Consider the following 22615-nt stretch of genomic DNA (forward strand, 5'->3'; position numbering starts at 1 on the left):
GCAGAGAGGCAGGCAGAGAGAGAGGAGGAAGCGGGCTCCCTGGTGAGCAGAGATCCCGATGCGGGGCTCGATCCCAGGATCCTGAGATCATGACCTGAGCTGAAGGCAGAGGCTTTAACTCACTGAGCCACCCAGGCCCCCCTGTTTGGGCTCACTTTTGAGGCAATTGTTCATTTGCTCACTGATGCAATGTTTTTGGAACACCTATTATTTGCCCAACACTGGGGTAGGTATTAGATTTGTTGCAGAGAACAAAGTAAATACCAGATTTCCCATCATGGAGCTTGCAGTTAAGAGGGAGAAGAGGTGTTAAACCATAATCGTCAGATAAAATGTGCAGTTGGAATGCAATAAACACTGTGAAGGCAAAGTATGGCAATGCAAAACCAAGAAACCTAATCACAATGGCAGAATATGGATGACCTCCGTGCAGCAGTGTCCTTTTAGCTGCTACAAGAGGGTTCAGTAGGAGTCAGCCTAATAAAGGGAGAGGCTAGGGAGCAACAGGTACAAAGTCCCTCCAAGGTGAGATCACTGTTCAGAGAGATGAAGAAAGGTCAGCAGCCTGGGGAAAAGCAAGAAGAGTAGAGTGGAGACTTGAGATTGTAAAGAAAGAGCAGGATCAGGTGGAGTTTTGTGGGTCAAGTTTGGGGATTGGGTCCTTTATCTCAGGGGCATGGAGGATCCAGTAAAAAGTTTCAAACAGGGGACTGACATAATTATCTGTCATTTAAAAAGATTATTTTAATCAATCTATGAAGAGCAGATTGGAAAGGCCAAGAGTAGAGGTAAGAAACCCAACTTTCATGGGCAGTACAGTGGTTCAGCTCAGGAGACCAGGTAAGGGCAGCAGAAATGAAGAGAAATAGACAGATCCCCCATATATTTCTATGGTTTCCCTTCTCCTCTGTCTCTGATTGGTACCAGACATATCTTCTACTGGTTACAGCCCCATCAGCCAGGCGCTCCACAACACGTCTCCCAACCACCACCACTGCTCTGACAACAACCACAGCTGTGCTTCCAACAACAGCTATGATTACACCTGAGCTCACAACCAGAACGCCACTTCAGACAAGAACCACCACTGCCCTCACAACAGTGGCAACGACATGCCCTTCAGCCACATCAACATTCCTTTCTGAAACCACCACAGTTCTTCCAACCACTGAGCTTTCCACGGAGGGGACCATCCTCACTGCAGGTACGTGGTACATTTGGCCATTCTTCCCCTTCTCTGGTCACATGTATCTTGGTCCCTTGAAACAGGGTTCTTTTTACTGAATGGGGCAATCCAGAGACTTGCTCTTGAATGTGTGTGTGTGTGTGTGTGTGTGTGTGTGTGTGTGTGTGTACTGGTTTGCTAGGTCATAACGAATACTGCACACTGAGAGACTTAAGCAACAGAAATTTATTTTCTCACAGTTTGGACGCTAGCAGTCTGAGATAAAGGTCTGAGTAGGATTCATTTCTTCTGGGGCCTCTTTCCTTGGCTTAAGATGGTCACCTCCTCCCTGTGTTTTTACATGGTCTTCCCTCTGTGAGTGTGTAGCCTAAAGTTGTCTTCTTATAAGGACACCACTCGTATGGAATTCGGGCCCTTCCATATGACCTCATTGCACCTTGGTTACCTCTTTCTCCAAATATGGCCACATTCTCAGTTTTGGGGGTTAGGATTTCAACATATGAATTTTGGGGAATATAATTCAGCTTATAGCAGTGTGTGTGTGTGTGTGTGTGTGTGTGTGTGCGCCTGTGTTCATGTGTGTGGGTCTCAGTGAGGATGTGGTTTCATTACCTGTTCCTTTTCTTTGTCTTATGGTTTCCTTTTTTCACCCTATTCCCCCCCCCCCCCCCCACCTTTTTTTGAAAGTTCAGGTTTTTTTTTTGTTGTTTTTTGTTTTGTTTTGTTTTTTTGGTTCTCCAGTTGACCTTCCAGGAATCTCAGAGATATTTACTGAAGAACCAGGAAATGTCACCCAGGGTCAGAATCTGGTTTCAGTTTGCCACAAGGGGCTAAGTCTCTGCCTGGCCAGTAGAGACTGAGGAAAAGTCTCCAGATCCCTAAAATACCCCTTGATGATGAACAGGTTCTATGCTTATTTATTTATTTATTTATTTGACACAGAGAGAGACACAGTGAGAGAGGGAACACAAGCAGGGGGAGTGGGAGACAAACAGGCTTCTCTCCGGGAGAGAAAAACAGGCTTCCCGCTGATTAGGAAGCCCGATATGGGGCTCGATCCCAGGACCCTGGGATCATGACCGGAGCTGAAGGCAGAATGTTAACGACTGAGCCACCCAGGCGCCCCAACTTCCCTTATTTTTTTTTTCTTCCTTTTTTCTTTCCTCCCTCCCTTCTGTTCTGTTCCTTTTTTCCCCTCTTCCTCCGCCCAATCCTTTTTGATCCTGCATCTTGGACCCTTGTTGACTTACTAGTTCCATTACTTACAGGGCCTATCAAAGGTCCTACCATGTTTCAACCTCTGATTCTGATGTAAGAATATTAGAAAACCATTAAGAGATAGTGTGAAGGCTTTCTTAGGTGTCCCAGCTGCCTCAGTAAGGCCTAAATAGTTTAAATAGCTTGACGACATTGAATTTACTGGTCCTTGTACCTAGTAAATGAACTAGGTACTAGCTACTAGCTAGTACTACTAGTACTAGTAGTACTACTACTAGCTAGTACTACTAGCTACTAGTCATGAACCATAAGCCAGTCAACTTTTGTATGCAATTTTTTATTCTTTTGGCCTTTAAAATAATCATTTTAAAATATAATATTTATAGTTTTCTCCCCTTGATCCTAAAAATTACTTGGAGTCCTTGAAGAAAACCTGAAATACATAAAAAAGCACGGAAGACAACTATAAAAATAGGCCCAAATCCCAGCACTCGGCACAAACACTTATTTTTTGCTCCCTTTTACTGAACTTTTTTTCTCTTCCAGAGTCAGAAACTTTCTTTCTCTCCAAAGACCCTGAGAGAAGCACTGAGGTGACTTCTGGAAGCACCGCCTTGCTGACATCCAAAGGTACGTGGACAATTTCTTTTTCTTTTCCTCATTTCTTACACTGAGGAGAGTAAAATATTGTTGAATCAGATGATTAGAGATGACTTTGCCATGAACCCCACCTAGGACAAACTGGACAATATTTGTGGCTCATTCACTCTTGTGGCTTTGAGAGAAAGGGGGCTAGGAAGAGAGAGATAGAGGGAGAGAGATTGGGACTGACCTTGATTTGTTTTTCAGCAATTCTTCATGGTAGCACTCTCTGGAATATTTGCCTTTCCAGTTTAGGCGAGGTAGTGCTTAGCTGTCTCATCCTAATTCCAAGCACAAGGATCTCTGTAGATCCCTTTGAGGGATATCCTCACTTGTCTCACTGGCTTTCTGTAGTAGAGGGAGAATTCTTTCATACATGTGACCTTTCATCCATCCCTCAAGCCTTCTTTAGGTATTTGCTAGGGCCCAAGGGCAGAGACTACCCTAAAGATAAGGCATGATTCACATCCATGGGGCTGCCAGAGAGAACTGCCCAGCCTTGGCTCCCTCTTTTACTCCTTTTTGCCAGGGGTCTCTGGCCTCGGTTTCTTCCCAGGTGAGTTGGAGAGCTGTATAACTTCATGCATCTGATGGTCACGGCTGAGTGCCTCAAGTGGAAGATATTACTTATGGGGTTATAATCAAGAGGAAGGAAGCAGACATCTATGGAGTGTAAAAAAAAAAAATCAATCAGTTCTTACATTAGTACAGTATAGGGAGGTAGTATGATGGGGGGGGACGGTCACAGAGCACACAGCTCTGGAGTCACAGTGCCTGGGCATAAGTCCTGCTTCTTATCTGTTGTGTGACTCTGGGAAAGTTATTTTGTCTCTCTGGGCCTTGGCTTCCACATTGGTAAAATGGAACTAATAACACCCATCCTTGTCTATTTCTGAGGATTAAATGAGAGCATGCATGGAGATCACTTAGAACACTGTCTGACATGTACTACATGCTCAGTAAACATTGGCTTTCTTTTATTTTTTATGACAGAAGTTAGTTTAGGGGACAGTGAGGCACCAAAAATAAAAAAAGAGAGGAATTTACTGTTTGTTTTCTCTTTTCCTTTTTTTTTTTTTTTCCTTCAGAGTCTCAAGCCTGGTTTCTCCAGTCAACATCCCAGGTCTCCATGTGGGAAATGAGTGACCCAGTGACTTTTCCTCAGACAGGAGGTAAGGGGATGTGCTCCTGCGTGGTTTTGTCTTTGGCCGTGGGAACAATCTGATCTGTCATATGCCTGCTTTTCTTGGGATTCAGCTCTTTTGGTTTTATTGTGGTCACATCCTCTGTCTTCCCACAAGCTAGGATAAAAGTGAAATGTGCTAACATCTTCTGAGCTGGCTTCTTCCCTCCTCTGCCTTATTTCTGAAACCCCTCTTTTGGGATTCCCCTTCTTCCTTAGCTGCTTCTGTCTTGAAGGTAGAAGTGCCAGAAAAATCATTCATTCACTAAAAAAAAATTAGTAGTTTATGGTAGATTGCCCAAATACTGCACTAATGTATTTTTGTTAGGGAGACATAAAAAGAGTAGCAAAGAATTCTCTTTGATTCCCTGTCTTGAATCCCAACACTTCCTCTGAGATAATCATTGCTATTAGTTGAAAAGGAGCATTCTTCAGATCTTTTTCTATTTGTTTATGTGTGTGTATAGATATAGAAAAAATTCAGCTTTGTTTTGTGTGTGGATTTTTAAAAAAATTCTGTCCTAGCGTACGTAGCCTTCTCCATTTTGTTTTATTCATTTGACGTTATATATTGGACCACTTTCTTTTCCAGTCCATGTAGATTTGCTTCATTGTGTTAAATTGCTGTATGGTATTTTATACTATGGATACTTATAGTATCATTGCCCACTAAGGGACATTGAGGTTGTTCAAATAGCTCATTACCATAAGTAGTTAGCAGGGGTCATCCTTGTATGTGACAGTTGCCTTAAGTGTCTATACTGGTGTTTCTATCACTAGGGGGGTGAATAGAAGGAGAAATGCTGGGCTGAAAGAAATGTCCACTTTTAAATTCAATAGCCATTGCAAAATTGTCTTCGGAAAGACCTTGCCAATTTATTTTCCCATCCAGAGAGGGTCTGCCCTCCTACATCCTTCCTACACTTAATATGACCATTTGTTTAATTTTCTTTTTTCATCTCCCAAGGAAAAAATGTCATCTTATGCTTTTGCTGTTCAGATTAACAAAGAGTTTGAGCATCTTTCTATGTGCTTACTAGCCAGAAAATGATAGTTCTTTAGCTCTGTGAAGGAGGCAATGGGACATCACTCGCAGAGGCTCAGAAGACACAATCGGAGGGGACAGACAAGAGTGAGTGGAGGGGGGATACATTTTGAAGGAAGACTACAAGTCAAGATGAAATGCAAGGCTGATCTCATGTTGAAAAGCTTTGGCATGTGCTACCTTTTCCAGCAGCAAAACAGAAAATCTGGACTAGTTGTTGTGAATCGAAGAGAAGCTAGATGCCCAAGTTCCAAACCTTCTTTGTCCGTGGTGTGGGATAAAGGTGGGGGGCTATTTTCTGGCAGAAGGGAAGGTAGCCGCTAGAAAAATCATGGAGGGTAGGCAAGGACTTTTCAAAATGTTACCATTCATTCCACTTAAACTCAGACTTACCTTGCACTGAATTGCAAGGGAACAAGAGGTCATCTTGATGTTTTACACTCTTCTGTAATATCCCTGGTAATTTCATTTCTCTCTTCCTTGATAAATCCCAGAGGAGAGAAAACACTTGCCTACACCGCTGAAGAGGAGCTTGTTATAAGAAGGTCTATCTCTGTGTTACCTTTAGTTGTTATGGAAGAGACCAGGATTTATTGAACGCGTGTTACGTGCTGTGTGGAGCCAAGCTCTTCTCATGGGTCACTTCATTCAATTCCTTTTTAGCTGATGCTCATATCCCTATTTTGTGCAAATTTCCCAAGCCACACTGCTCTGAAGTGCAGATGCAGGAAGTCTAGCTCTGAGTCTGTGTATATACATACATACATACATACATATATATATATATATATATATATATACACACACACACATACATACACACATACATGCATATAAATACATATATTTATTTATTTATTTATGCCTCCCCTTCCATTTTGAAATAAAAGCTTATGTTCATTTCCTTTACCGTCCTCTCTTCCCATTGATTTTTGTCATGAAAACTTTGTAATAATCATCATTGCACTTCCCACCTGCTGAGGACTCAATTATGTATCAGGTGCTGTAGGTAGGGTATTTTTGTGTGCATTTTCTGATTTAAATCTCACAGTGACCTTCTTATCGGGTACAGAGAATATCCCCCTTTTACAGGCAAAGAAATGGAGGGTCAGAGACATTATTAGAGAAGTTGCCATCCACTGAAGTCTCTGTTTTAACACTGTGCGTGTTAAGCGCATTACTTCAGTTGACTTTTCAAAAATCCTAGGAGATGGGTACCATTGTCACCTCCGTTTCAGAGCCCGTGATGGTTATTAACTTATGGTAAATGATAGCCTCCGTGTAACCTGTGTCTGTTCAACTGTGATGCCACTCTGACACCATGCTGAGAGGCTTCCTGCTCCTCTGGAGCCACTTACAGAATAATTCAGAATGAATCCTACTTCTTCATCCCCATGAAAATTGTTTCAACTTATTTTGGAGCCCGCATGTTTCTGTGGGTTTTTTCCCTTGGCTAAATATCCCTGACCCCCTCCTCATTCCTTCATGTAATTTTGGATGGCAAGCCTTCCATAAATGCGGGCTGGTTTAAACCCTTCAAGAAGATCTGGTCAAAATTATTATTCCCTAAAATTAGCATTACCCAGCGTGACAATTCTTCATCCTCATTCTATGGCTCCCTGGAATGGAGTTCAGAGATGTGGAGTGACTTGCCCACGATCACACAGATGGGAGAGGGAGAGTTGGGAATCACACCTAGACCTCAGGGATTTTAAACTATGTCCATGGGCTCCTGGGTGGAGTGTCTATGGATAGGCTAGAGGGTATGAACCCCGTGAAATTATATATATCATTCTGTGTGTATATCTGCACACACATTTTTTTTCAGAGGGAAAAGTCTAGGACATTTCTTGAGATTCTCCAGGAATGCTGCAAAACTCCAGATGGTCTGGAGCCATAATTCAAACACAAACAACAACAATAAAAACACTCATAAGTGTCTCCCCTCAGCTAAAGAGAGTCTACGTTCGAGGAATATAAGCTCTGACCCCTTCAGGTGCTTAGGAACTCAAATCATTCTGTCCAGCCTGAGGGTTAATTTCATTGTTTCTTGGCAGCAGGAATGTGTGAAATGGTCCCAGATTGTTCCATTAGGATCTAGTCTCTAACTAGGGAGGGACCCTGAAGCTGTCATCAATTAGTCTGGGATCAAGTCTTCCGCTGATTATGCCTCTGGTCCTTCTACTGCCTCAGTAACATTTCTGATCCTTTCTTCCTAGTCTTTCACCCTCACTGTCTCCCAGGTAGCACTGAGTGGGAACTGAGAGCTCACCACAGGGTCTCAAGTCTCAGGCTTCTATCTCAGCTCTACCATTTTGTGTGTGTATGGAGGCACTGTTGGGGGGTTTGGTTTTTTTTTTTTTTTTTTTTCCAGAACCTCAGGTGAATTACTTGTTTTATCTTTTCCTAAATCGCAGTTTCCTCAAAATGTATAGTGAAGATAATAGGAATGCTTAGTTCATAGGAATGTGCAATGAAGAAATGCACGAGACAGACTAGTGGCTGGTAAATGATAGTCATCCTGCCAGACACCTATTTCCTCTTTTCTTTCCACCTCTTCTGCTTTTCCTACTCACACACCTTCATCTGTAGGCCACTCCAGCAGGTGACAAGAGGCTGCTGCCACCAGCTCCCAGCTGGCTTGTTGTTCCTTATAAGTACACAGACACTTTTTGGTTTAAGGATTTTTTTTTTTTTTTTTTAATGCTAACCTTACCAGGGAAACAGCCAATGAGTGACAAAATTACAAACTTGGGGAAGTTAGAAAAGTAGTCATTCTCTACTCATGGATGGAGGAAATCTGAGATTCTGAAAGCTCTTCACTGAGTCCCTTTACATGGGCCCTCAGATTTCCCAATTATAGGTTTCATTCCTGCTTCTGGACACTGTTCATCTTCTGCCCCTTGACTTTTGTCCGTCTCACATTGCTCATTCTAGAGAGGCTCCACTCTATAATGTAGGCTTGGAAACCGAGTCATGCTGGAAAAAGAGCTGTAGTTGAGTGAGTCATAGGAGAGCTTCCAGATTCATGTTATACCATTTATAAGACAACTACAGGGATGTAACTCCTGCTTCAGTGCCCCCTCCACTTTTAAGGCATTCGCTGCAGACATCATTAGAAGAGGCCCTACCCAGGCTGGCAAATCCTCATGTCCACTCTAAGGCTGCCTAGAAATGATGCTCAGAGATGTGGAATGACTTGCCCAAGATCACACAGCTAGGCAGGGGAAGAGCTGAGGCTCACACCCAGGTTTCAGGAGCTTTAAACTTGTGTTCATGAACTCCTGGGGGAGGGGTGTTTTCTGCGGAAAACCGAAAACCGAGAAGATGGGAAACGAAGACCTAGGAAAGGCTTGTGAGTTGAGAGGCCGTGCAGTGTCTTGGGAAGAGAGATGAGACCAGAGGCCAGTTCTCCTGATTCCATGAATAATTGGCCTTTGTTCGAGGACTAGCAGCCACTGTCTCTCAATGGAGCTTTCCCAAAAGGAGATTTCATTTTTGCTCCTAAAGTATTAGGATTCACTTCCTCTCAGCCCCTAGATGGAGCATTTTACCCATCACCAGCATGAAGTCAAAGCTGCAGAAAGGTTTCAAATGTAAGGCACCTATTATATGCATGAGGACTTTGCTATCAATCCAATAAAATTAGAAAATAAAAGAACATGCTTTTTTTTTTTTTAAAGATTTAAAAAATTTATTTGACAGAGAAAGAGACAGAGAGGTAGGGGATGCAAGCAGGGGGAGTCGGGGAGGGAGAAGCAGGCTTCCCACTGAGCAAGGAGCCTGATGTGGGGCTTGATCCCAGAACCCTGGGATCATGACCTGAGCTGAAGGCAGATGCTTAACAACTGAGCCACCCAGGCACCCCACGAACATGCTTTGGTGATAATATTTTCCCCCTCTTAAGAGTTTTATAGTAATTTTTTTTTTTTTTTTTTTTTGTCCCAGGGTAGGATGGTGAGACAATGGGGAGACAATGCTTTTAGAAAGATCTGTTCTATTACTGTACCTTTCCATTTTACAAAGTCATCCCAAGCTTCACGCTCCAGGGAAAACTGACCTTTCCATGGAGTCAGAGGGTTCTCAGAGGACAAAGTGGTTGGACATGAGATTTTCTGTCTTTATCTTGGCATTTGGTTTGGATATATGGAAATAGGTAACATGATTTTTGGTAAAAGCCTTTCAAATTTGTCATTAATTAAGCATGGCTGACTGAGCGGCCTCTCTATACATGGCACAGGAATAAAAGAGTTGTGACATCTGCTCCATAGGGGTCACACTTTAGTGGGAGGGACAGGCTGTGCATAGCAAACAATCACCCAGTGGGTTTTGTTTGGGGATAGAAGTATGGAAAGTTTTCCTCCTTGGATGAGAACATTTCTTTGTGCAGGGAAGGGTGAACAGGCAGGTAGAATGGCACGAGCAAAGAGACGGGGACTTGTTGAGAGCAGGAAATCTTTAGAGATTGTCTAATAGTTTAGTTTAATCTAGTGGAGACAGGAAGCAAGGTATGGTCTAGGTTCTTAAAGGACTTGATTGATAGGCTGAAGAGTTTAGATTTTTATCCCAGGATGATAAGGAACAATTCATGCTTTCTGGGTAGGGAATGACATTTCCAGTTCTGTTTTAGGAGACATTGCTCTAGTTGGAGTGTGGAAGTTGTATGAGTGAGAGCAAGCCTGGGGGCAGAGAGACTACTCAGGAGGCTCCTGCAATAATTCAGGCCAGGGATGAGTGTCTAGACTAGAATGATGGCAGTAACTACGAGAGGTGACAGAGTCAGAGCCACTTCGGAGTTGAGATCAAGAGGTTTTGATCACCAAAGTAAGAATGAAGGATGATGGATTCTCTGTACCTGGGAGATTAGATCGATGTGACAGGTTAACTAGTAAGGAACCCCAGGAGGAAGAGTGAAATCTGTTTGGGAGAGCTGGAGTTCAAAGGCCCCTTGGAAATGTGGGGCTGGGTTGACTTACAGATGGGGTGGGGATGGGGGTCTTTGATGATTGGCACTTACCTCTGATCAAATAATAATTCCTGTGATTCACATAATTGCTGAACAGGAACTTGCTACTTAACCAATACTTTAATACACATTATCTCAGTAGGGACAGTTCAGGGCTATAGATATAATTTGGGGAAACATTGATAGTAAATGATACTTACTGAGTGCTCATTATATACCAAGCCTGAGTACATTGTTTTATTGTGAGGCATTGTCTGGATCTGTGAGAAAAATTCTATTATTATGTCCATTATAAAGGAAAGTGACTCAAGTTCAGAGACGTTAAGAAATTTGCCAGGGGGAGCCCGGGTGGCTCAGTCAGTTAAGTGTCCGACTCTTGAATTCCTCTCAGGTCCTGATCTCAGGGTCCTGGAATCAAACCCTGGTCAGGCTCCACGCTCGCTCATTGGGGAGTCTGGTTCTCTCCCTTGCCCTCTGTCCCTCTTCTAATCCCCCAAATAAATAAAATAAGCTTTAAAAATTTTTTTCCAGAATTTGAACCTGGGTCTCTTGGTTCTTGAAATTGAGCTCTTAAGCACTTTATTATATTGTCTCATTAGCACAGGAGTAACTAAAGCTCCTGTGAAATCACCTAAAGATACTGTGTGAGATGAAGAGGGAGACGAAGAGCTGGAAGATGGTAAACGAACAACCACCCTGGGAGAGGAGGTGGAGAGGGAGACAACAAAACCAGGAAAGGATCCAGGAGAGCAGGAGTGCAGAGAGGGCTGGGCTGACAAAGGTAATGGAGCGAGTAGTCCAATGTTAGGAAATTCAGAATGGCAGTCCAATAGGATGAGCACGTAGGTGGCTGTGAACTGTGACAGGGGGACCGTTAAGAGAACAGCCTTAGCTCTATGGGTGGAGTTACTAAAGTCCAAGATGTTAAAGAATAAGTCCACACTGTTAAGAAATGAGTGTTAGGTGTTCTCTCAAGGGGTTTGAGGATGAATAATTTAGAAAAGGGGAGAGTGAATAGAGCAAGGGTGGTCCTGGTGTAGGAGAAGGGGATCAGTCAAACATGAGGGAGGTAGGGTTTGGTCTAGAAATGGAGGGAAGAGAAAAGGGAATGAGGCTAGAATGAATGAAGGTATGGAACCATCTGATCTCGTGTTGACTTCCCAGGGGAACAGGAGAACACTGAGGAACTGAGACCTTCAACTTTTTTGGTCATCCAGTCCATGTTTACTAGACTTGGCCTTGGCCTGGAAACACAGGGTGCTTATTAAAAATATGGATTGCTCTAGTCTACCCAAGACTTGCAGAATTAGGACCTCTGGGTGTGAATCCAAGAAATTGTTTGCTTAACAAAGTTCTTCAGGAGACTGTTTTGAAGCTAGCCCATCCCTGGCCCCAAGAAGGCATTTAGGATTTGCTGGTGTAGTGCATACTCCTTGTTTTACATAGAAGGAAACTGAGGCAGAAAGGCATTGAAAAAAGTTCAAAGAGAAGTGGGAACAAGGCCTCAGGTAGGACTCTTTTCTGGCTCTCAAAGCAGAGCTCTTTCCCCTACACTGTGCTATTTTATTAAAGACAAAATCGAACCGTGTCAAAACTTGACATTTTTCTGGGTCCTCAGTTGGTCAAGGACACAAAGAAATTGTAGGGGGATTACCATTTTCAGTCCAAGTTCAGCAGAAGGAACAGAGGAAGGCAGGGGAATGAAGCAAAGCTCATTTTCACTCACAAATGCCGTTGTTAGGAGGAAAGAAATTGGATGCAGTTGATTTCAAAGTCAACATTTTTTGCGAGGCATTAGCCGATTTGTTTTATCTCTCATGGCCATGCTGTTCACAGGCTCGAATCAGCTGGTAGGCCGGCGGTCTGGGGATAAAGGCAAAGGACAAAGAGTGGATTCTCATGATTCTTCTCACAATAGTATTTCTATTCTACCAACTGTACAAATGATATTTTTTCATTAATAAAGTTGGGATTGACTCTGTGTAATTCTAACATCTAACTGCTCACCTTCAGAAAGGTCAACCAAATAAGAACAAAGAGGGTTGCCAAGCTTTAGGAGAGGTATGGCCGTGGAAAGAAAACAGAGTGAAATAGAAAGAAGGTGCCAGCCACTGAAACAGAACCCGGAGTCGGCCCTAAGATGGGTCCTCGTTACTGGAAAACCAAGTGAGCTGGATGACACTCTGCAGACCAGAATGTTCCTCTGACACGGAGCTAGGCACCGGAGAGATCTCTGGTCTCCCAGTGGGGAGGATAAACGACGCACCTTGGCAAGATCTAGGAGGAGGTGAAGCATCTGTTCTCCCACTGTGATCAAGTCATTGGCTAAAGGTACCCATACCCTTTGACAAGAGTCCCAGCCCTGGCAGCCTCTTGAACCCTGGGATGCTCAGAAGTACAGTGCCAGGCGGGGGGTGGGGTGGGGGGGCGGAGGATGTGCGAGGGGGCAGACGTGGAGTGTGGAAGCAGATATAACTGGGAAAAGTTTTCAATCAACAATAACCATGCCTCAGGTAAACCTGGCTGGTTATGACGCTACCACTGAACAGAGCTTTACCATTTATTAGCAATTGTTACTAGCTATGCAGGCTTGGGCAAGATGTGGGACCTGAGTTTCAGGCTCCTCCCCTTACAATAATTCTGTCCAAATTTACTTACCTCTGCAGATTTATTTTTTAAAAAATACCTTTAAAAAAGACTTCATTTATTTATTTGAGAGAGAGAAAGAGAGAGAAAGCATGAACAGGAGGAATAGCAGAGAGAGAGGGAAGCAGGTTCCCCACTGAGCAGGGAGCCCGATGCGGGGCTCGATTCCAGGACCCTGAGATCATGACCTGAGCTGAAGGCAGAGGCTTAACCCACTGAACCACCCGAGGGCACCATCAGTAGATTATTTTGAAGTTCAAAAGTAATAATAAGCGTGAAAGTGTTTTGTGTACTTCGAGACGCTTACCTGGTGCTCATTATCATCACCACCAATAATAATAGTTAGAATCTCCTTTCCAGAAACTGCACCCACCAAAGCAGCCAAAGATGAGGTTTCTGTTCCAAATGGATTGCTACCAAGTAACAAGATATTCACTCTCCAGTACTGATCTTTCCATAGCACGTGTGTGTGGGCGCTTGCCATGTTTTCCAAAGGCTGTAGAGCTCAGAGGATAAGAGCTTGGGCTCTGCAGGTAGATAACCTTGGCTCTGAGATTTGCTCTTTCCTCTCCTAGCTATGTGACTTGAGCAAGTCACCTGACATCTCTAGGCCACAGGATTCTCACTGTGCAGTGAGCACAATAATGGAATTTCCTGCAGAGCATTTTTTGAGATCAAACATGGAAGTCCTTCTCATTATGCCTGGCATGTAGTATGGTTTAGTGCTTGGTATATGGTGTCTGTTTATTATTATTGTTCTTGTTGTTGTTAATACTTCTGAGGTTTCTTGGTAAAATGAGGACTTTGCGATCTCCCTCAGTCAAGATTTATTGATCATCTGGGTGTAGGAAGAGCCTTACAGACATTGCCCTTCAGAGAGGATTCTGTGGGGGAAGGATTAGGGATGGGGTCTTATCTATGCCTCAGTGAGACCCTCAGATATTGGCACATAAGAGCAGAAGTCTGAGGTGACAGCTCTGGGTTCTCACAATGATGATGTTTTTGTTGGTGGGGAATCCTTAGAGGCAGTGGAATCTTGAGGCCAAGTTTGGAACTCTGTCTTTTTTTTTTTTTTAAAATCTATTCACTCAACAGAAAGAAAGAGATCACAAGGAGGCAGAGAGCAGAAAGCCCAATGTGGGGCTTGATCCCAGGATCCCAGGACCCTGGGACCATGACCCCAGCCTAAGGCAGAGGCCCAACCCACTGAGCCACCCAGGGTCAGTGAGTCTTAGATAATGGTGTTCTACAGTCCCTGGTTTCCTTCTATTAGCTCATCAGCATAAAAAGTGAAGTCATCTTACCATTCCTTCTGCTTTGGGAACTACATTGGGTGCCAAAACATTTTGGTCTCTGTTCCTTTCCAGAATTGGAAAAAAAAAAAAAAGGTCCTCACTCAATTTTGCCCCTGGTGCTAAAGAACATCTGACTCTCAGAGCTAATGATTGATCTATTTAAGTACATAGTGCTCTTTTGGATCATTGCTCATATTAAAAACATTGGTCTCTGAAATTTAAGGGAAGTTTGTGAAGTCAATAAATGTGTGTTTCTATTTTCAAAAGACTTTTGGAAATTTCAGATCTGCGTGAGTGCTGCCAGGCAAGTTCAGAAAATATGGGTTCTAGTCATTTCCTTTGTTACTCATTGGTGTGAAATCTTGAGTAAATGAAACTGTCTCTAGATTTTAATTTTTCTCTTGGTGATGATAAAAAAGGGGGGGTATCAGAGGAGATAATTTCTAATTCTTTTCAAGTCTAAAATACTGCAACAGATTTGGGCATCTTTTTTCTTTCCTTTGGATTATTTAAGACCATACCACCAGTTGTCCAGAGAGGGGCAGCATAAGCCAGATCCTGAGATGAAAGAACTGAAGGCCTCAGGTTGTCACTTTTAAAAATTCCATGATTATGTTAAGATTGTATCATTGGATTGACTTATATCAGAACTAAATTTGTTTTAAAAGTAGAGAGACACAAGTAAAGTCCTTGTGTCTATTAATTTAATGATGAATCAAAATATGTAATAAATGTACCCACAAAGAAGATAGAGTGCTTTTATTTCCAAGTTGATTTCTGGCACAGGCCAGAGAGTCTGTATTTTCAAACAGGATTTTAATATGCTCTTTACCTTTTCTCTCAGAGTGGCTATCATCATGATTTTTTGAGTCATTCAGAGTTGGGTTCAAATTTCCTTTTATTGTGTGTGTTACTTTAAGTGAGTGATTTAAACTCTTTCAGCCTCAGTTTATACATCTGTAGAATGGATAGTATAAGCATTAAATGAGATCATTTACATAAAGTGCTTATCACTATGTCAGGCACACTGACAATAAAGGCTCAATAAATTGATTTTGAAGGGAGTACCAAGTAATTTTGAAGCCAATTTCTGCCCAGTGGATGGAACAGTGGTGATATTCAAAGTGGATTTTAAAAGATTCTCTTATCTAAAAATTCAGTGCCATTCCAGATCTGCACAGAGCACATAGTTTTATTTCAGTGGGTGGGTTCAGGTCTCCTAACTTAGGCATAATCACCTTGAAGGGGAAGTCTCATCACCTTAGGGCCTGAGATGGTACCTGTTTTAGGCCTTACAAGCCATGCTGTTGGTCTTAACTATTCAGAGTGGCCGTTTGTACAAAACCAGCCCAAGGTAAAGTGAACAGATGGATACTGCCTTGCTCCAACAAAACTTCATTGATGGGTGTGGAAATATGAATTGCCTGTAGTTGACATGTGTTAGGAGTTAGTCGTATTTTGTTTTATTCTCAATCACTAAAAAATATAGAAATGATTCTTAGCTCTCAGGCTGTACAAAAATGGGCATCAGAGTGGATTTGACCTTCAGGCCATAGTTTGCCAACCCTTGATCTACACCACCCAGACATATGACACATTCTTTAGGAAGGGCGGTATTGAGTCTATTTCAACGGGCTCATCCAGCACAGGCACTGAAAACTGCTTCCTACCCTACTGGATTGTAAGTTCTTTAAAGGTAAAGCAAGTGTTTTTATGTTATTGTTTTCACATTTACCCTTAATTTTTTTATATTTTAAAATAAGTACATGCTCTTGTAAAAGAAAACAGTAGAAAGTGAATTTCCTTGCATTGCAAACATTCTCCCCAACTACTCACCCCAAATGACCCAGAAGAAGAAATAATTGCTCTAACAGTATGGTCTATATCCTTTCAGATAATTTTCTTTTTCTTTTTTAAAAAAATATTTATTTTTAGAGAGAGAGAGAGAGCGAGGGAGGTGCAGAGGGAGAGAGAGAATCCAAAGCAGGCTCCAGGCATAGCTTAGAGTCCAATGTGAGGCTCAATTCCAGGACCCTGAGATCATGACCTGAGCTGAAACCAAGAGCCTGATGCTTAACCGACTGAGCCACCCAGGAGCTCTGGATCATTTTCTTTTTCTAATAACATAGTAACATCTATCATTATTTTTTACAAAAATTTAAAAATTTGTTACAAAATCGTTTTGAAATTTGCTTTAACATTTATTCACCAATTTTTGTTTAACAAATCTTTATTGTAAAGCACTGTGTGTCATGCATATATTAGATTGAACCATATGAAATGCGGGTATTTAAACCACTTTTTAAAACTGTTTTTTTTTCTTTTTTTTTTTTTTTAAAGATTTTATTTATTACTTGACAGAGATCACAAGTAGGCAGAGAGGCAGGCAGAGAGAGAGAGAAGCAGGCTCCCCGCTGAGCAGAGAGCCCGATGCAGGGCTCGATCCCAGGACCCTGAGACCATGACCTGAGCCGAAGGCAGAGGCTTTATCCACTGAGCCACCCAGGCCCCCTAAACCACTTTTTAAAAGCTTTTTGTTTTGAGACAATTTTAGACTCAACACAAACTCGCAAAAATAGTACAGAGAAATCTTTACATTCCTCCAGCTTCCCCCCAACATCTTACCTAACTATAGCACATGGTTAAAGTAGGAAATTGACATTGGCACCATACAATTAACAAGTCTACAAACTCTACTTGGATTTCCCCCGTTTTTACATGCATTCATTCTTTAAAACCAACCAAATAAAAAAGTAAAAAAATATATATACAGGAGCACCTGTGTGGCTCAGTGGGTTAAGCCTCTGCCTTCAGCTCAGGTCATGATCTCAGGGTCCTGGCATCGGGCTCTCTGCTCAGCAGGGAGCCTGCTTCCCCCTCCCCACCCCTGTCTGCCTCTCTGCCTACTTGTGATATCTCTCTCTGTCAACTAACTAACTAAATAATCTTTAAAAAAGTATATACATATCCTGAACATCTTTGTATGCCAGACCCTTATACCTAGGGGTATATCTTTTACCAATAGCATCACCTAGCTCTTCTTTAGTTGTGAGTTAATGGGTTTCTAACAGCAGTCTTCAAAGTTTCACTTAGACGGTCACTGTGGAGTTGTTTCAGAGAAATGCTACGTGAGTTGGCTCTTGACTCAGGCATCTTGCCAAGTTTCAGTGATTAACACGTGGTATATATTCTACAGTTAAAGTTTTCTCATTTGAGAAGATTTAGAAAGTATACAGGAGTACTGATAAAAATTTTAATTGCCTATAATATTTCCACTCAAAGTCAGATGTATTTAGTCTTTCAGTATTTTAAATTTTCTTTGTGGAGGAAGAGGGATGCATGTGTTTCTTAAATATTTACATATTCATTTCCTATACTAAATATAGCTTCAAATCCTTTTAAAAAAATTACTGTGAAATGATCATTTTCTTGGGTCATTCAAATTTTTTGTAAAAAGGCATCCAGAAATATAAAGGATAAAAGGGACATAGGAGATCAGTTGTGCAATACCATCATTTTCAGATGAATAAACTGTGGCTCAGAGAGAGGCAATGTCATGCCCGAGGTCACCCAGCCGAGAAATGTGGAGCATACAGATACTCAGTGACAGTGAAGGGTAGGGGAGGCCCAGGGGCAGCCTCATAGTGCTCAAGGTCTGGGGTTAAGTTTTGTAGGAATTCCATTTTGCTGGAGTACCCATGCCTATCAAGAATTCAATCAAGAGCCTAAAATTAAACCAGAAAGCCAATTTACTAATCTACAATGAGAACTCTGCCTAGAGAGTCCATATTTGGGTAATTTTTTAAATGTAAATACGTTCTCACCCTGTAGGCAAATCTGATATTAATCAGAAGTATTGGCGAGTCCATAGACCTGGGAAAAGTATAATTAAGTTGAAGATTATTTATTGTTATTAATGTTAATTAATTTCTTTTAGATAGAAGACATATATATGGTGAAGGTACAAAGTGTACAAAAAAACATTTAAATGAAAGGTCAATCTTCCCCTCATGTGCCCATCCCCAGGGCTGAGGTTCCCATGGAAGATTTTAATGACCATGAGCCTGTACAGTGTCTGTGTCTCTGTATGAAGTTCCCAGGGATGCTGTAAATATTTACCAGAATGTAGTGGTGCAAAACAACACAAATGTATTATCTCACAATTTTGGAGGTCAGAAACCCTAAAGTTGAGGTGTCAGGGGGCCCATGCTCTCTCTAAAGGCTCTAAGGGAAGAGACTTTCTTGCCTCTTCCAGCTTCTAGTGCCCCCAGAATTCCCTGCCTTGAGGTCATGTCCCTTCGATCTCTGCCCGTCTTTCTGTGGCCTTCGTTGTGTGTGTGTGTCTCTCTGCGTCTTCTCACCTTATAAGGACACCTGCCATTGGATTTAGGACCTATCCTAAATCTAGGATGGTTTCATCTCAATATCCTCAAACTAATTACAGCTGCAAAGATGCCCTATTTCTAAAAGTCCGCAGTCGGGGCTTCTGAGTGCTCATACATTTGAGGAGGACACTATTCAACCTACCATAGTTCCCCTCTCCCAGAACTGCTTTTTGTGCAAGTTTGGGGTATGGGGAAGTCCTGCCTTTGCCTGGATGTGCTTTTTTAAGGGTTCAGGGTCTTAAGAATGTCAGGGCCAAGATAGCACAGAAGACCAGGAAACGAGTAGTCTTCGCTTGTCTACCCCACCCCCCAGCTGCTAGCATTGCTGTTTCCCAAGGATCAAACATCGCCATCCACTCGTGTTCCTTGCTGCTCTTCCGTGTCTAACACTATCGCTGTAGAGCGCCTCCCACTCGGGCTTTTGGCATTTTCAGAAGAAGAAGAGGAAGAGGAGGAGGAGGAAGAGGAGGAAGAAAAGAAAGAGGAGGAGGAAGGGAGCAGGGAGAGGAAATAGTGTTAGGTATTCCTTGGCAGTGTTTGTGTTTGCAAAATGTCTCTCCTACTAGACAATTCCAATTTAAAATACAGATTAGCTCTGACAAAACTGACCTAGGCTGGCTTTTCTCTTTGATGGTTTCAATTTCGGTCTTATCTATCACAAATGATTGTAATACTACAGGATTTTGACAGAACAGAGGTAGGAGTTTTGAATTCTTACCTGTAATTTCCAGCTCTAGGGAATAATAGCGGAGAGAAAAACAACAATAACTGAGTTGTAGGATATGAAAACACGCTGAATTTTCCCCTCAGAGTTTTAGGCTCATAGGCATTCAACAAGTCACTTTCCCTGTCGAACAAATAAGCTCTCTTGTACCAAATTATGAGCTTTAGAAAACCCATCACATTTTTCTTACACCTGGAGTGCAAAGAAGCTTGAGAGAAACAATGATCAATTTCAGCGATTATTCACCTTGATTTTTATTTTACTCAGGCCTCGAATACGTGTGGCTTTAGGTTCTGTTTCTTCAGGCAGGTTTTCTTGTCCATATGATTCCGTGTCCTTTCTAGGCATTTTCTCCTGTCCTGGCGTATGTGACCTGGTTTTACTTGCTGCTCTCTGCTGTTTGTTTCTCTCTTTTCCCCGCCTTCTCTGGACACCTTTCAGGAGCTGGGGTTTCTTAGGATCCCCGCTCTTCTTTCTCTGAACACGTGACCCTTGGATTTCTTATACATTCAGAGGATTTTAACTGCTCCCTGGAGACTGATGACTCCCGAATCAGTATCTGCAACTGCAACCTTCCCTAGAGTTTGATTCAAATTCAAATCCATCAACTGCGAGTGAGGCGACTGGCATTTGTGTGTGTGTCTCTCAGGCACCTTATGCCATGACTGTGAATTTGAGCTTGGCGTCTGTCTCCCCGGGACGGACCCTTCTGCTTCTGCTGTGCCAGTCTTGGTGGACAGTGGGGCGATGGTCCAGAGTCTCAAGCAAGAATCTGTGAGTTATCTAAGACTTGGTTCTTCCTCACCCCCATGTTCAGTGTCCATATCCTCTTGATCTCCCTTCCAAGCATTTCTAGAATCCTCCTCTCTCCCTTCATTTCTGTCAACTCTGAATTTCAGACCTGGCATCAGAGGATAATTGATCTTCTCATCTTGGCTATTTCCTTATCCTCTTAACTGGACCATAGCACGCTTAAAATGTTTTTGCGGTTTCCCACTGCTTACAGAATTAAACGGAGACTTACCAGCATGAAACAAAGGCCTTCCCTGACTGGTTCCTGCCCATCTCTGTGGTCATCCTGGCCATTCCCCCCCTCCCACTCATCTTCTGCCTTCACAGCTGCCTGCCATTCCACACGGAACCACGCTGGTTCACACTTCCATGGCTTTGCTGATGCTGCCCTACCTAAAAGGCCTTTACCATCTTTCTTTGCTAATTCTAACACAATCTTAATTCAGCTCAGATGGTAGTCATTCAGCAAACACTTATTGAGCACCGAGTGTGTGCCAGGCAGTGTTAGGGTCCCTCTGTTGAGGAAGCAGAGAGGGACATTGTCCTCAAGGAGTTTGATTCTAACAGCTCTCACTGAGCTACGATGTTGGGCTATGTGCCTCTCCCTCCTCCTGCGCTCCCTGGCAACCTCGCATACCCCATCATCACCAGTGGCCTGTGAGGCTGCGATGACCTAGTCTGCCTTCTCTAATGTACTGTGAATTTCATGGTTGGCGGGAGGGGCTGAATTCATCTTAGTATTCTTAGTGCCTGGAACAGTGCTTAGCAGAGTATGTTTTGCTTGAACTCAGCTATCAGTTATAAATAAATGAGTCTATGTCTCAGCTTAAAATTTACATTCTCAAGGACATTTACCCTTGTTCCTCCAGAACAGGTCAGCCATTCAGCCATCCTTGTGGAATGTCCCTAAACATATCTATTTATTGTACTATTATTGTACTATTGATTCCTAGAACATTTTACTGTTATACTCTTTATTCCCAGAACGTTGCACAATTATAACATTTTTTCAGCTATTCACCTTATTTGCTTAAATTTGGTTTTCTGCATTAACTTGTAAGTTTTGTCAATAAGGGTGATAGTATAGCTAGCAGATAAATGCTTAATAAGTATTTGTTAACTGATAGACGGACCATTTTCTTGCTGGATTAAAAACCCCAGACACATTGCTGGCACCAGCTGAAAATTTAGACCCTAGTTGTCTGCTGGCCCAATGCGCCGTCCTACCCATCTATAAAATGGAGATATTCCTGGGGGATAATGTTGAATAGCTGGTGAGCTTCAGATAAAACCATCTTAAAACAAATGTGTTGTAAATAAATTATATGAAAAAGGAAAGATGGGATTAAAAGATTAAACATGTCAACTGAAATTCCAGATGAGCTTTGAAATGCCTGTTGCAGGATGTGGTATTTTATTCCCCCAGAGGAAATATAAACATTTCTCCCCCAATCTTCTTCCTTTCCAGCAATGGAGACAGAAATGCCTGTGCAAAATGGAGTTGAATCAGAACAGGTAAAATTTTTGAGAAGTATTGGAAGCATAGGACTTTGATTTTTAGCCACAATAGAGGTTTGCAGAAATGAACTGGGGAGGCAGATACATCTGAGCAGCAACTGTAGGTAGGGGAAATAGTTAAGCAATTTGTAGGCTGATGCCTTGTGTTCCTGGAAGAAATCATGTTCCTATCGTTACCTCTCTACGTGCAGACGTTTTGAAAAACAAAAAGAAATAAAAAATACAAAAACATAGAAAAATCATCCTGTGTGCCTTGTGTGTGGCCCAGGATTAGTGACATCCTGCAGGACCGACACTTGCCACCAGCATCCTTCTTAGTCGCTGAGTGTACCCTTCATTAATTTTTATTGTCACCAAAGTGATTCAAGCTGCTTTAAGTAAAAACTGCAGGCAGAATTGACACCTACAAGCAAAAAGGGAAGGCCCCCCGCATCCCTTCTTTCTTCCGTCCCTTCTCCCTCCGGAGAGGGAGATTGCTGGCTCTCCTTGCTGCTGTGTCCGAGAAAGGGCCAGGCAGGTGAGGAAATGGATGTGGCTAGGCAGCAGGGGTGAACTAGGACCTGCCTGAAGAACAGCTCTTTTCAAACGATTTGGTGTCAGGACCCCTTTAGACTTACAAACATTAAAACGGAAATTGAAAACGATGTTGATGAATTCATTTAAAAGCAAGAATAACAAAACAAATCCATGACATGTGAACATGAAAAACATGAAATACAACTATATTTTCCCCAATGAACCATATTAGAAAAATGGCCTTAGTGGCATTGTTTTACGTTTCTGCAAATCTCTCGACTTTCTGGCTGCGTGGGAAGCAGAAAGAATGTCGCATCTGCTTACATATTCTAGTATTGGAAGGATGACCTCAGCACATCACTGGTCAAGCCACCCCGGGGAAGACCCCACTGTCCATCTTATGAGAATGACAGTGAAAATGGCAAATAATGTTCGTGAAAATCATTTTGATCTCATGGGTCCCCTGGCTGCACTTTGAGAACCAGTGCTGTAGAAAATT

General features: G+C 42.4%; 1 protein-coding gene across 3 annotated transcripts in view; it reads left to right on the plus strand.

Annotated features, from left to right (window-relative positions):
• Positions 1-22615, plus strand: part of TIMD4 (T cell immunoglobulin and mucin domain containing 4) — a 32704-nt gene that overhangs the window by 6680 nt on the left and 3409 nt on the right. For all 3 annotated transcript variants that reach the window (XM_032337198.1, XM_032337199.1, XM_032337200.1), the window contains exons 3-6: positions 950-1204; positions 2951-3034; positions 4135-4218; positions 21551-21597. In XM_032337198.1, coding sequence (XP_032193089.1) covers positions 950-1204; positions 2951-3034; positions 4135-4218; positions 21551-21597 — 470 coding nt within the window. The remainder of the gene's footprint in view (positions 1-949; positions 1205-2950; positions 3035-4134; positions 4219-21550; positions 21598-22615) is intronic.

The sequence above is a fragment of the Mustela erminea genome, chromosome 3 (assembly GCF_009829155.1).
Source record: "Mustela erminea isolate mMusErm1 chromosome 3, mMusErm1.Pri, whole genome shotgun sequence".
Classification (NCBI taxonomy): domain Eukaryota; kingdom Metazoa; phylum Chordata; class Mammalia; order Carnivora; family Mustelidae; genus Mustela; species Mustela erminea.